The sequence below is a fragment of the Somniosus microcephalus genome, chromosome 1 (genome assembly GCF_052327205.1).
Source record: "Somniosus microcephalus isolate GS21.2 chromosome 1, FLI_Smic_1.0, whole genome shotgun sequence".
In the NCBI taxonomy this organism is placed as follows: domain Eukaryota; kingdom Metazoa; phylum Chordata; class Chondrichthyes; order Squaliformes; family Somniosidae; genus Somniosus; species Somniosus microcephalus.
This window is the reverse complement of record NC_140987.1, coordinates 27,204,377-27,216,968: the sequence shown is the minus strand read 5'-3', so window position 1 is coordinate 27,216,968 and position 12,592 is coordinate 27,204,377. Positions and strand designations below refer to the sequence as shown.

General features: G+C 43.0%; 1 protein-coding gene across 13 annotated transcripts in view; it reads right to left on the bottom strand.

The window, feature by feature from the left end:
* LOC147124002 (H(+)/Cl(-) exchange transporter 3) overlaps window positions 1-12,592 on the bottom strand; it is a 193,632-nt gene that overhangs the window by 48,548 nt on the left and 132,492 nt on the right. For 11 of the 13 annotated variants that reach the window (XR_015075155.1, XM_085976242.1, XM_085976158.1 and 8 more), the window contains 3 exons: window positions 10,194-10,381; window positions 2,836-2,958; window positions 907-1,113 (listed from right to left, as the gene is read on the bottom strand). Coding sequence is in view for 12 of the 13 variants with exons in the window: in XM_085976242.1 (XP_085832368.1) it covers window positions 907-1,113; window positions 2,836-2,958; window positions 10,194-10,381 (518 nt within the window). In the remaining variant the exon portion in view is untranslated. The remainder of the gene's footprint in view (window positions 1-906; window positions 1,114-2,835; window positions 2,959-10,193; window positions 10,382-12,592) is intronic. The other 2 variants (XM_085976438.1, XM_085976652.1) reach the window with 2 other exon arrangements.

The window sequence follows — 12,592 nt, the reverse complement described above, 5'->3', positions numbered from 1 at the left end:
TACAGTTTGAGGCAGCAAAGCAAATAATTCTCCATCCGGAGACATGAATTCAAATCCCACTACGGTGGCTGGGGAATTTAAATTCACCTAATTAAATAAACCTGGAATAAAAAGCTAGTATCAGTAATGGTGACCATGAAACTACCGGATTGTCGTAAAAACCCATCTGGTTCACTAATGTCCTTTAGGGAAGGAAATCTGCCGTCCTTACCCGGTCTGGTCTATATGTGACTCCAGACCCACAGCAATGTGGTTGACTCTTAACTGCCCTCTGAAATGGCCACTGGCAAGCCACGCAGTTGTACCAAACCACGACAAAGTAGTATCACCACACGAGGGTCACCACCACCTTCTCAAGGGCAAGTAGGGATGGACAATAAATGCTGGCTTTGCCAGCCACTCCAACATCCCGTGAACAAATTAAAAAAGAATGTTTTTACTTCGGTCTCTACTTTATTATTCCGTTTAAATACAAGTGCAATGAATGCTGAAAATGTCTCAGGCTTTCAGAACTGGAGAAGTTAGTGAAACAGGTAATTGACCATTTACAGGCATTGCTAGCTCATTTGATTATTATACCATTTATCAGCAACTTACGCAGCAATTCTTCTCCAGCCGATTATAAACGAATACTTAAATTCTAACCAGTGCTGCTACAGGCTAAAATAATTAAATATTCTGCCAATCCAAAGTAACAATGGTAGCATATCATGAGTCTACATTCAATCCAGTAAACTGATTTATAGCAGTTGGAAAATGCAACTTTTACTCTGGGCAGAATATCGATAAAAATACATCTTTGGAAACAAAGTACACTAGTGGGAACTGCTGCGTAATCGACGCAAGAAAAAAAAAATTGTGCTTTTTAAGAAAAAATTGCAGCAAGAAATAATGCAGGAATGCTACCTCTCGTTTCTTGGCTTCATTTTTGTTGTATTTTGGGAACAGGTAGGAGAAGATATTACCACAGCAACAGGCAACATGTACGAGAGGACCTTCCTTCCCCAGGCTCAGCCCTGAGGCGACAGCTAAAACCAGAGTGATTGTTTTAATTAGCAAGGTCCATTTGCCCAGGTAACCTCGGATGATGAAGCCACTCAGAATGGTTTTAATCTGTAAAAGAAAAACACAAAAAGGTATTTAACACAAGAATGTAGATACCACGGAAGACACTTGGTGCTCAAAAAATGTAAGCAACTTCAGTGGCTCAGTGCTCGACTGCCACAACTGGGATCCAGGTTTGAAACCCTACTGCGACATCAGTCAGTCATCGGTGACAGCCTTCCTGCTGGATCAAGCGAGAGTAGGACAAGGGAACAAAGGCTCAAGCTAATGATGCAAACTTAGTATTTGTACAGGAAGTGCGGTTTCACACAAAGAGTGATCAATACATGAATGGACTCCTGGATAAAGTCGTGGAGGCATCATTTAACAACTGGATGCTGCAGTGAGGGGACGGTAAGGTGTTTTTTGATAGATGAACTAAGATAGGCAAAATGACCCAAGGACTTTTAGTTTGGTGAAATTCTGCAATTGTAAATTTATGAAGTTAGTATTTAATTACAGTACTATAACCAATCTCCTAACGCCACACCTTCTAGTGGACAAAGGTATTAAAACTTGGAACAGTTTTGAATCCCGTGTCATGTTTTATAAAAATAATTTTGGCCAAAATTCTCACTCGTCAAGGCGACAGAAGATGTAGTCAAGTTTGACATGCTGAGAAAAGGAACATTTTTTCCAATGTCACCATTGAGCATTCTGAAGTCATGTACAGAATGACTAGATACAGAATAAAACTCCCTTTATTCTAGCCAGCAAAGTGTTTTGACCCCAAACAAAAGAGCAGCCCTTACTGAAGAATTTTTCTACTTGCGACTACTAATTTAGGGCTGCACTGTTGCAAACAGAGCCCAGTTTTGTGCTGGAGGGTGGGGGGGGGGGGTGAATACAAGCCCTCAGGGACCTGCGATAAGACTGTCTACAAAAGCAAAATACTGCGGATGCTGGAAATCTGAAATAAAAACAGAAAATGCTCGAAATACTCAGCAGGTCAGGCAGCATCTGTAGAGAGAGAAACAGAGTTAACGTTTCAGGTCGATAACCCTTCGCCAGAATTGGAAAAAGTTGGAGATGTAACCACAAACAAGATAGACCTTGAGGTGCTCATCTTCCTACTAGGGAGTCTCAAATGGTGAAAGTCACAGATACAGGCTGAATATATGAATTACATGAAATAAATGATCGCTGCACAATCATCTACCCGTTTTCACCTCTTTCTCACCCGTTCAGGAACTGGATTGCTGCCCGTTAAGCCCGATAACTGGCCTGTAATGGGAGACATCAGTCCTGACATAGAATCATAGAATGGTTACAGCACAGTTGGAGGCCATTCGGCCCGTCGAGCCTGTGCCGGCTCTCTGCAAGAGCACTTCAGCTAGTCCAACTCCCCCGCCCTTTCTCCGCAGCCCTGCAAATTTTTTTTCCTTCAGGCATTTGGCTTCTTTCCTCCCCGTTTGTTCAGTCTCATCAAGAGGCTCTTTTATCTTCCAGCTCCCAGTTCTGACAAAGCGTCTGCACCCGAATCTTTAGAATCATAGAATCTTACAGTACAGGAGAGGGCCAGTCGGCCCGTCATGTCCGTGCCGGCAAAGCATTAGCTGGCCCTTTTTCCTTTTCAGGTGCTAACAGACCTGCAATGTATTTACAGCAATTTTTTTTTGTTTTTATTCCAATAATAAAACTCTAGCCTTGTGTTGATACGGTGAGAATAGCGCGTCAAAATAAATAACATATTGCTGAGAAGAATTTTTAAAAAACGTTCTTGGATCTCACCTCTGGAATTCCGGAGCCACAGGCATATGGAGCAAACACCTTCACCAAGGAAACAGCCAGGAAGCCAAATCCCAAAGCCCAAAAGATGTACATAATGTAATTCATTATATAAGAGCCTGGCCCCTGCAAAACATTGCACGTTAAAAACTCTACTGAAATGCAGACAAGAAGATTTGAGGAGGACTTTTATTCATCCATCATTTGTCCCTTATCCAAACAATTACAATCTCAAGACTCAACAAAAGACAACATTTTAAAATATCTTTTACCCCCCCTTGCTTCCTTGAGATAATTATATACTTAAACAAAAAACTCTTCCTGCTCATGTGAAGCTGAATTTACACTTTGTGTTTTTTTTAATATCCTGATCGAAAGCTCCCTCTACCTATTCAACATTCCTTTGCCCAACCTCCGAGAGCATCATTTTACTTGCAACTCCAACCAATCTTAAGGCTCAAGTGAAACTGCCAAGGATCACAGATCTGAAACGTTAACTCCGTTTCTCTCTCCATGGATACTGCCTGGCCTGCTGAGTGTTTCCAGCATCCGCAGTATTTTGCTATTGTATGAGTGCCAAATTGGGGCAGTTTAGCCCTGTGGGGTCATAGCCAATAGGAACTAGGTTCATCTTGAAAAGCACACTTCATGTAGCACCTTTACAGCCAGGAGGAAAAGGAGACTTTCATCTCTTGTTTGGGCTGGTTCTTAATCCGGATCACAGGGGTGATGCTCAATGGCACGAGAGTTTGCATTTGGAAGAAAGACAGCAAATCAGATTGCAAAGCATTCTCTTGCTGACTCTGGACTCGGCTTCACACTTCTGAAATTTGTGAGCTATCTTAACTGTGCGTCACATTTGACAAAGAACTTGCAACAAAAACGGGCATCAAAAGCCAAAGATGAGTTAATTGATGGCTACTAAAAAGGCATGAAAAACAATACAGCCAGTGGGACCTGCTGGATTGGCACCCCATCCAGCACCTGTGCACCGTGGCTGACGTGTGTACCATGTACAAGATGCACTGCAACAACTCGCCAAGGCTTCTTCGGCAGCACCTCCCAAATCCACGACCTCTACCACCTAGAAGGACAAGGGCAGCAGGCGTATGGGAACACCATCACCTCCAAGACACAGATCATCCTGACTTGGAAGTATATCGCCGTTCCTTCATCGTCGCTGGGTCAAAATCCTGAAACTCCTTCCCCAACAGCACTGTGGGAGAACCTTCATCACACGGACTGGAGCGGCACAAGAAGGCGACTCACCACCACCTTCTCGAGGGCAATTAGGGATGGGCAATAAATGTTGGCCTTGCCAGCGACATCCAAATCCCAGGAACGAATATAAACCAAAAAATGATGAACTCAGTCGCTTCCAAGACCAAAACTTCATAAAACTGCACTGAAATTTTGAAAAACTTTTCAAGGCTACCACAAGAGCTAAACATTAGAAATAACAATAGACAGTAAAAACAGCAAAAATGTTTAAAAAATACATCTTCGCGCTTGTACAGACAAAAGTGTAGAAAAATAACTAAGTACAGTATGGAATTTGGAATTAGGCCTTGCATACAATATAAGAACACAACATAAGAATTAGGATTCATAATAAGGTGGATGAATTAGCTGCACAAATAGATGTAAACGGATATGATATAATTGGGATTACGGAGACATGGCTCCAGGGTGACCAAGGCTGGGAATTCAACATCCAGGGGTATTCAATATTCAGGAAGGACAGGCAAAAAGGAAAAGGCAGTGGGGTAGCATTGCTGGTTAAAGAGGAGATTAACACAATAGTAAGGAAGGATATTAGTTCTGATGACGTGGAATCTGTATGGGCAGAGCTGAGAAATACCAAGGGGCAGAAAACGTTAGTGGGAGTTGTATACAGACCCCCAAACAGTAATGCTGAGGTTGGGGATGGCATTAAAAGGGAAATTAGAGACGCGTGCAATAAGAGCACAGCAGTTATCATGGGTGACTTTAATCTACATATAGATTGGTCTAACTAAATTAGTAACAATACTGTGGAAGAGGAATTCCTAGAGTGTATACGGGATGGTTTCCTGGACCAATATGTCGAGGAACCAACTAGAGATCAGGCCATCTTAGACTGGGTATTATGTAATGAGGAAGGATTAATTAGCAATCTTGTTGTGCGAGGCCCCTTGGGGAGGAGCGATCATAATATGATAGAATTCTTCATTAAGATGGAGAGTGAAGTAGTTGATTCAGAGACTTGGGTACTGAATTAAATAAAGGAAACTACGATGGTATGAGGCGCAAGTTGGCTAGAATGGATTGGGGAATGTTACTTAAAGGGTTGACGGTGAACATTTAAAGATCGCATGGATGAACTACAGAATTTGTTCATCCCTGTTTGACATAAAAATAAAACAAAAAAGGTGACTCAACATTGGCTAACAAGGGAAATTAGGGATAGCATAAGATCCAAGGAGAGGACATATAAATTGGCCAGAAAAAGCAGCAAACCTGAGGATTGGGAGCAGTTTAGAATTCAGCAAAAGAGGACAAAGGGATTCATTAAGAGGGGGAAAATAGAGTATGAGAGTAAGCTTGCATGGAACATAAAAACTGACTGTAAAAGCTTCTATAGATATGTGAAGAGAAAAAGATTGGTAAAGTCAAGCGTAGGTCCCTTGCAGTCAGAATCAGGGGAAGTTACAATGGGGAACAAAGACATGGTCCCTTAGAGGATGAGACCGGGAAACTAGTGGTGGGGAACATGGAGATGGCAAAGACGCTGAACAAATATTATCTTTCAGTCTTTACAGTAGAAGACACTAAAAATATCCCAACACTGGAGAAACAGGGAGCAATGGGGGGGGAGGAACTAAACACGATTAAAATCACTAAGGAGATGGTACTCGGTAAAATAATGGGACTTAAGGCGGATAAATCCCCCAAACCTGATGGCCTACATCCTAGGGTCTTGAGAGAAGTGGCGGTAGGGATTGTGGATGCATTGGTGATTATTTTCCAAAACTCCCTGGACTCAGGAAAGGTCCCGGCAGATTGGAAAACTGCTAATGTAACACCCTTATTTAAGAAGGGAAGTAGACAAAAAGCTGGAAACTATGGACCAGTTAGCCTAACATCTGTGGTTGGCAAAATGTTGGAGTCCATTATTAAGGAAACAGTAACAGAGCATTTGGATAAACATAATTTAATAGGACAGAGTCAGCATGGTTTTATGAAGGGGAAGTCATGTTTGACAAATTTGCTCGAATTCTTTGAGGACGTAACATACAGGGTGGATAAAGGGGAACCAGTGGATGTAGTGTATCTGGACTTCCAAAAGGCATTTGACAAGGTTCCACACAAAAGATTACTGATCAAGATAAAAAATCACGGGATTGGGGGTCAAATACAGGCATGGGTGGAAGATTGGCTATCTAACAGAAAACAAAGAGTTGGGATAAATGGTTCATTCTCAGGATGGCAATCAGTAACTAGTGGTGTTCCGCAGGGGTCAGTGCTGGGACCCCAACTCTTTACAATCTATATTAACGATTTGGAGGAAGGGACCGAGTGCAACGTATCCAAGTTTGCCGACGATACAAAGATGGGAGGGAAAGCAGTGAGTGAGGAGGACATAAAAAACCTGCAAAAGGACATAGACAGGCTAAGTGAGTGGGCAGAGATTTGGCAGATGGAATATAATATTGGAAAGTGTGAGGTTATGCACTTTGGCAGAAAAAATCAAAGAGCAAGTTATTATCTAAATGGAGATAAACTGCAAAGTGCTACATTACAAAGGGATCTGGGGGTCCTGGTGCATGAAACACAAAAAGTTAGTATGCAGGTGCAGCAGGTGATCAGGAAGGCCAATGGAATCTTGGCTTTTATTGCAAGGGGGATGGAGTATAAAAACAGGGAGGTCTTGCTGCAGTTATACAGGGAATTAGTGAGGCCACACCTGGAATACTGCGTGCAGTTTTGGTTTCCATATTTAAGGAAAGATATACTTGCTCTCGAGGCGGTTCAGAGAAGGTTCACTCGGTTGATTCCAGAGATGAGGGGGTTGACGTATGAGGAAAGGTTGAGTAAGTTGGGCCTCTACTCATTGGAGTTCAGAAGAATGAGAGGCGATCTTATCGAAACATGTAAGATTGTGAGGGGTCTTGATCGGGTGGATGCGGTGAGGATGTTTCCACTGATGGGTGAGACTAGAACTAGGGGGCATAATCTTAGAATAAGGGGCTGCCCTTTCAAAACTGAGATGAGGAGAAACTTCTTCACTCAGAGGGTAGTAAATCTATGGAATTTGCTACCCCAGAGAGCTGTGAAAGCTGCAACACTAAATAAATTTAAAACAGAGATAGACAGTTTCCTAGCAGACAAGGGAATTAGGGGTCATTGGGGAGAGGACAGGGAAGTGGACGTGAGTCTAGATTCGGATCAGCCATGATCCTATTGAATGGCGGAGCAGGCCCGAGGGGCCGTATGACCTACTCCTGCTCCTACTTCTTATGTTCTTATGTTCTTAGACCAATTAAATACATACTTTGGTTCTGTCTTCACAAAGGAGAACACAAATAAACTCCCAGAGATGTCGGGGAACATAGGGTCTAATGAGAGGGAGGAACTGAACAAAATCAGTATTTGTAGGGAAATGGTGTTAGGGAAATTGACGGGACTGAAGGCCGATGAATCCCCAGGGCCTGATAATCTACATCCTAGGGTACTTAAGGAAGTGGCCCTAGAAATAGTAGATGCATTGCTGGTCATCTTCCAAATATCTATAGACTCTGGAACAGTTCCCATGGATTGGAGGGTAGCTGATGTAACCCCACTATTTAAAAAAGGTGGTAGAGAAAAAACAGGGAATTATAGACCGGTAAGTCTGACATCGGTAGTGGGGAAAATGCTAGAGTCCATTATAAAAGATGTAATAGCAGAGCACTTGGAAAACAGTGACAGGATCGGACAAAGTAAACATGGATTTACAAAAGGTAAATCATGCTTGACTAATCTACTGGAATTGTTTGAGGATGTAACTGGTAGAATAGATAAGGGAGAACCAGTGGATGTGGTGTATTTGGACTTTCAGAAGGCTTTCGATAAAGTCCCACATAAGAGACTAGCGTGCAAAGTTAAAGCACATGGGATTGGGGGCAAGGTACTGACTTGGATAGAAAACTGGTTGGCAGACAGGAAGTAAAGAGTTGGAATAAACGGGTCTTTTTCCGAGTGGAAGGCAGTGACTAGTGGGGTACCGCAGGGATCGGTGCTAGGACCCCAGTTATTCACAATATATATTAATAATCTAGACGAGGGAACTAGATGTAATATCTCCAAGTTTGCAGACGACACAAAGCTGGGTGGGCGTGTGTGCTGTGAGGAGGATGCAGAGAAACTCCAGTACGATTTGGACAGGTTGGGCAATTGGGCAGATGCAGTACAATGTGGATAAATGCGAGGTTATCCACTTTGGTGGCAAAAACAGGAAGGCAGATTATCTGAATGACAATAGATTGGGAAAAGGGGAAGTGCAACAAGATCTGGGTGTCCTTGTACACCAGTCGCTGAAGGTAAGCATGCAGGTGCAGCAGGCGGTTAAGAAGGCAAATGGCCTTCATAGCGAGAGGATTTGAGTACAGGAGCAAGGATGTCTTGCTGCAGTTGTACAGGGCCTTGATGAGACCACACCTTGAGTATTGTGTGCAGTTTTGGTCGCCTTATCTGAGGAAGGATGTTCTTGCCATGGAAGGAGTGCAGCGAAGATTCACCAGACTGATACCTGGGATGGCAGGAATGACGTATGGAGAGAGATTGGGTCGATTAGGCTTATATTCGCTAGAGTCTAGAAGAATGAGTGGGGATCTCATTGAAACTTATAAAATTCTAACAGGACTAGATGCAGGAAGGCTGTTCCCGATGGCGGGGGAGTCCAGAACCAAGGGTCACAGTCTAAGGATAAGGGGTAAGCCATTTAGGACTGAGATGAGGAGGAATTTCTTCACCCAGAGAGTGGTGAACCTGTGGAATTCTCTACCACAGAAGACAGTTGAGGCCAATTCATTAAATATATTCAAGAAGGAGTTATATATATTTCTTAAGGCTAAGGGGATCAAGGGATATGGGGAGAAAGCAGGGACAGGGTATTGAATTTGGATGATCAGCCATGATCGCATTGAATGGTGGAGCAGGCTCGAGGGGCCAAATGGCGTACTCCTGCTCCTATCTTCTATGTTTCTAGAAGGAGGAGTAGGCAATACAGCCCCTCAAGCCTGCTCCGCCATTCAATAAGATCATGGCTCATCTTCGACCTAAACTCCACTTTCCTGCCCTATCCCCATATCCCTTGATTCCCCTAGAGTCCAAAAATCTATCCATCTCCACCTTGAATATACTCAACGATTCGGCATTCACAGCTCTTTGGGCTAGAGAATTCCAAAGATTCACAGCCCTCTGAGTGAAACAATTTCTCATCTCAGTCTTAAATGGCCAACCCCTTATCCTGAGACTATTACCCCTAGTTCTAGACTCTCCAGCCAGGGGAAACAACCTTTCAGCATCTACCCTGTCAAGCCCCTCAGAATCTTATACGTTTCAATGAGATCACCTCTCATTCTTCTAAACTCCAGAGGGTATCGGCCCAATCTACTCAATCTCTCCTCATAGGACAACCCCCTCATCACAGGAATCAATTTAGTGAACCTTTGTTGCACCGCCTCTAAGGCAAGTATATCCTTCCTCAGGGAATAAGGAGAATATTACATAGCCAAACTGACTGCGCAAGGACATAATTTTCTTAAGACGACTATATTATGAAGAGGTTTCTTCCACATATGAAGGGAAATCTTAACTGAACGTGAAGGCTGAAAGAAGAAGAATTGGATTTATAAAATACAAGAACTACACAGAGCCCATTGAGCAAATCCATGATGAAGCTGTACAATTCGGAAAGTTGCAGATTCAATGCCTAGTCTATGCTGAATGAGATGATCTCAGCCAGAGCAGCAATGAGAGGGGCTACATTTGGTCTCAACGCTCTTGGGCTAGGGAGTGCAAGAGAAAAATACGGTTGCTACTTGCATGTGCGATGCATCGATCTCCACTAGAAACTGTCGATGTATGAATATAGGTGAGGACAGAATGATGGATCTCCCCAAATGGATGACACTCACTGTCTAGGCCATTGGGGTTAGGTAACTGATTGCAATCCTCATGCAAAACAATGCACCAGCACAACAACTCCTTCTAGAGTGAAAATGGTGATGTACAAATTATTCTTCCCCCTCCTGCCCCCCACCCCCAAAACATTCCTACGTGCCGGTGAATCGTTCAATTTTTTAGTATCTGCAATAGCTCACTGAGAATCTACTTACATCCGCTTGTCCAATTATTAATTCAGCCCACGTTTTCCACAGAGGACATTTGTTTCTTTCTTCAAACGTTGTTTTGTTGGATCCCCAGCAACACTGTTCATGATTAAACCACAACGCGTTCAGACATATGCCTTCCTTTAAATCAGTCATCCAGTCCGCAGCAATATCTATTAAACCAGCCAAGGCACCTGAAAATCATTAGATGATATCATACCTTTAGATGTTGGTTCTCTTCAATTTGGAAATAAATGATTTACCCTCCATGTCGTTATAATTAACACAAGAATGTGTGTATCCCATGACTAGTCAAAACTTTTTTGCTACAACAATAGAAACTGGAGTAGGCCGCTCAGCCCCTTGAGCCTATGCCGCCATTCAATTTGATCATGGCTGATCTGTACATCAATGTCGGGCATATTTACTTCACTGGAATTCAACCAAGTGAAAAGACAGGGCTCTCCGTCAGCTGCCCTGCTGAAGTGAAGAGTTGCAGCACGGACCAGCAAAAACGTGGGTCCAGAAATCTGCCACAATGTGGGTTCTGAAATCTGCCCTCGGCTTAAGGCTGTGTTACCAAAATAAAGGTGAGGTGTTGGCCCCGTGCATTTGCACGCTGGGTCTCTTACTATGCATCAGAGCCTGTCACTCAGAGAAAACTGGCAATCCGGCCTGAATGTACAAAGGGAGGAGAGCTTCATATGGAACTAGAAAGCCCATAAAATCTCCTTTTAGTTGTCATGACTATTTTGCAAATTCTTTCCAAATTGAGGAATGAACTCAAAAGGTCCAAAAGATGCAAACGCAAGATATAAAATATCCCTAGGCCTTTAAACAAATGGTATTCAAAGCAGACTACTTTGAGTACCAGTGCTACAAGTGGGTGAAAATCTACAATGGGCAAGTGGCAAAAACATATTGGGCCAGTAAATCCGGTCCCAACGCGTGAGTACGGACGGTGTACTCACGCATGGGCCCGTTGGAAGTGCCGGATTTCAGCATGCACAGCGCATGCGCGGGAAACCGGCATTTCCTCTCCATCGAACCAAGGGGTTCAGAGGTCCAACGCGTGTGCGCAGGACTCTGCGCGCACGCGTTGAACTTCCTTCTTTTTGACAGGTTTGCGCGTGTGCAAGGGCCTGAACTTTTTAGAAATGAAAAAAGGAGGCGTAAGGAGTGGATTCTTGCAGGTAAGTGGTCTATTATTTAAAATTATTACATTTTTTCCACCGCTTCATTGTTTTTAAGGACTTTACAGTAAGGTAAGTTTATTTTTAGACCCGATTTCGTAAAAAATTATTTTTTTCAAAAATGTTATTAATTGTTTTAAATAGTTTTTTAAAGTTATTTATAGTTTATTTAATTATTGGGATGTTTTTTAAAATTTTAATTAAAGTTAAACTAGTCTTTTGGGCGCCCGTACTTTTCATGAGTTTGACAGTCTTTACTATCAAACTCATGAATGAGTTTCCCCTCCCCTGATTGGCTGCAGAGTGCTCACCTGATCCCAGCCGGCACATCGCACTAACTACGCCGCTGGATCAGGTAAGCACAGCGCGCCGACATCTGAACCGGGCCAGTGACAGGAAATGCAAGCAGGCCCGGGCTTCAGATGTCGGCGCGCCGGGTGAGTGCACATCGGGGGCTTGCACGCGCGGCAAGCACCCGATCCTAATTTCTGGCCCATTGCATAAAGTAGTTCCTTAAATAAAGAAACTTAATGTTGGTAGATATTTCCTTCCAATTTATATATCAGACGGTATTGGAGAAAGGAAAGCCAGAAGAGTGTACTTGCGCACAATATAATCACTCCAGTTTTCTCAATTTAACAATGACTTGCTCCTTTAATGTAGAAGAATGTTTCGAGGTGCTGCATGTAGGTGTAAGGAAAAACAGATGCCGAGCCAAAGCAGGAAAGATTAGAAGCTGTGACTAAAAGTTTGTTCAAAGAGGTGAGATTTAAGGAGAGTTTTAAAGGAAGAGAGGGAGGTGGAGAGGGGTTTATTGCAACGACACATTTTATGGGTGCCGTGCTTCAACCAATCCATGGCACCGTAACCTGTTTTGGGGGGGCGGGAATCATTCTCGTGATGATTTTTCTGATATCTGACTTCAATAACTAGCCCAACATTAAAATGAATGCTCCAGATTGTATGAGCTGTCTCTGCATTACCAAAATCCCAGGAATGGAGTAGAGGCCCAAATTGGCAGATCTCCACGAGAACAGTAATACACTGCAGGCAGGATGGGTCATTACATTTTTTGTTTTGTTTTCTTCTCCTTAGACCTATTGTGGATCCTAAGAACTCACTGAATACAGTGACAGAAAATAGTAATGAAGAAAATGTATAATGTGCAACCATCAGTGTAGTAACTCTAGTGCTGGATGATACAAGTATAAC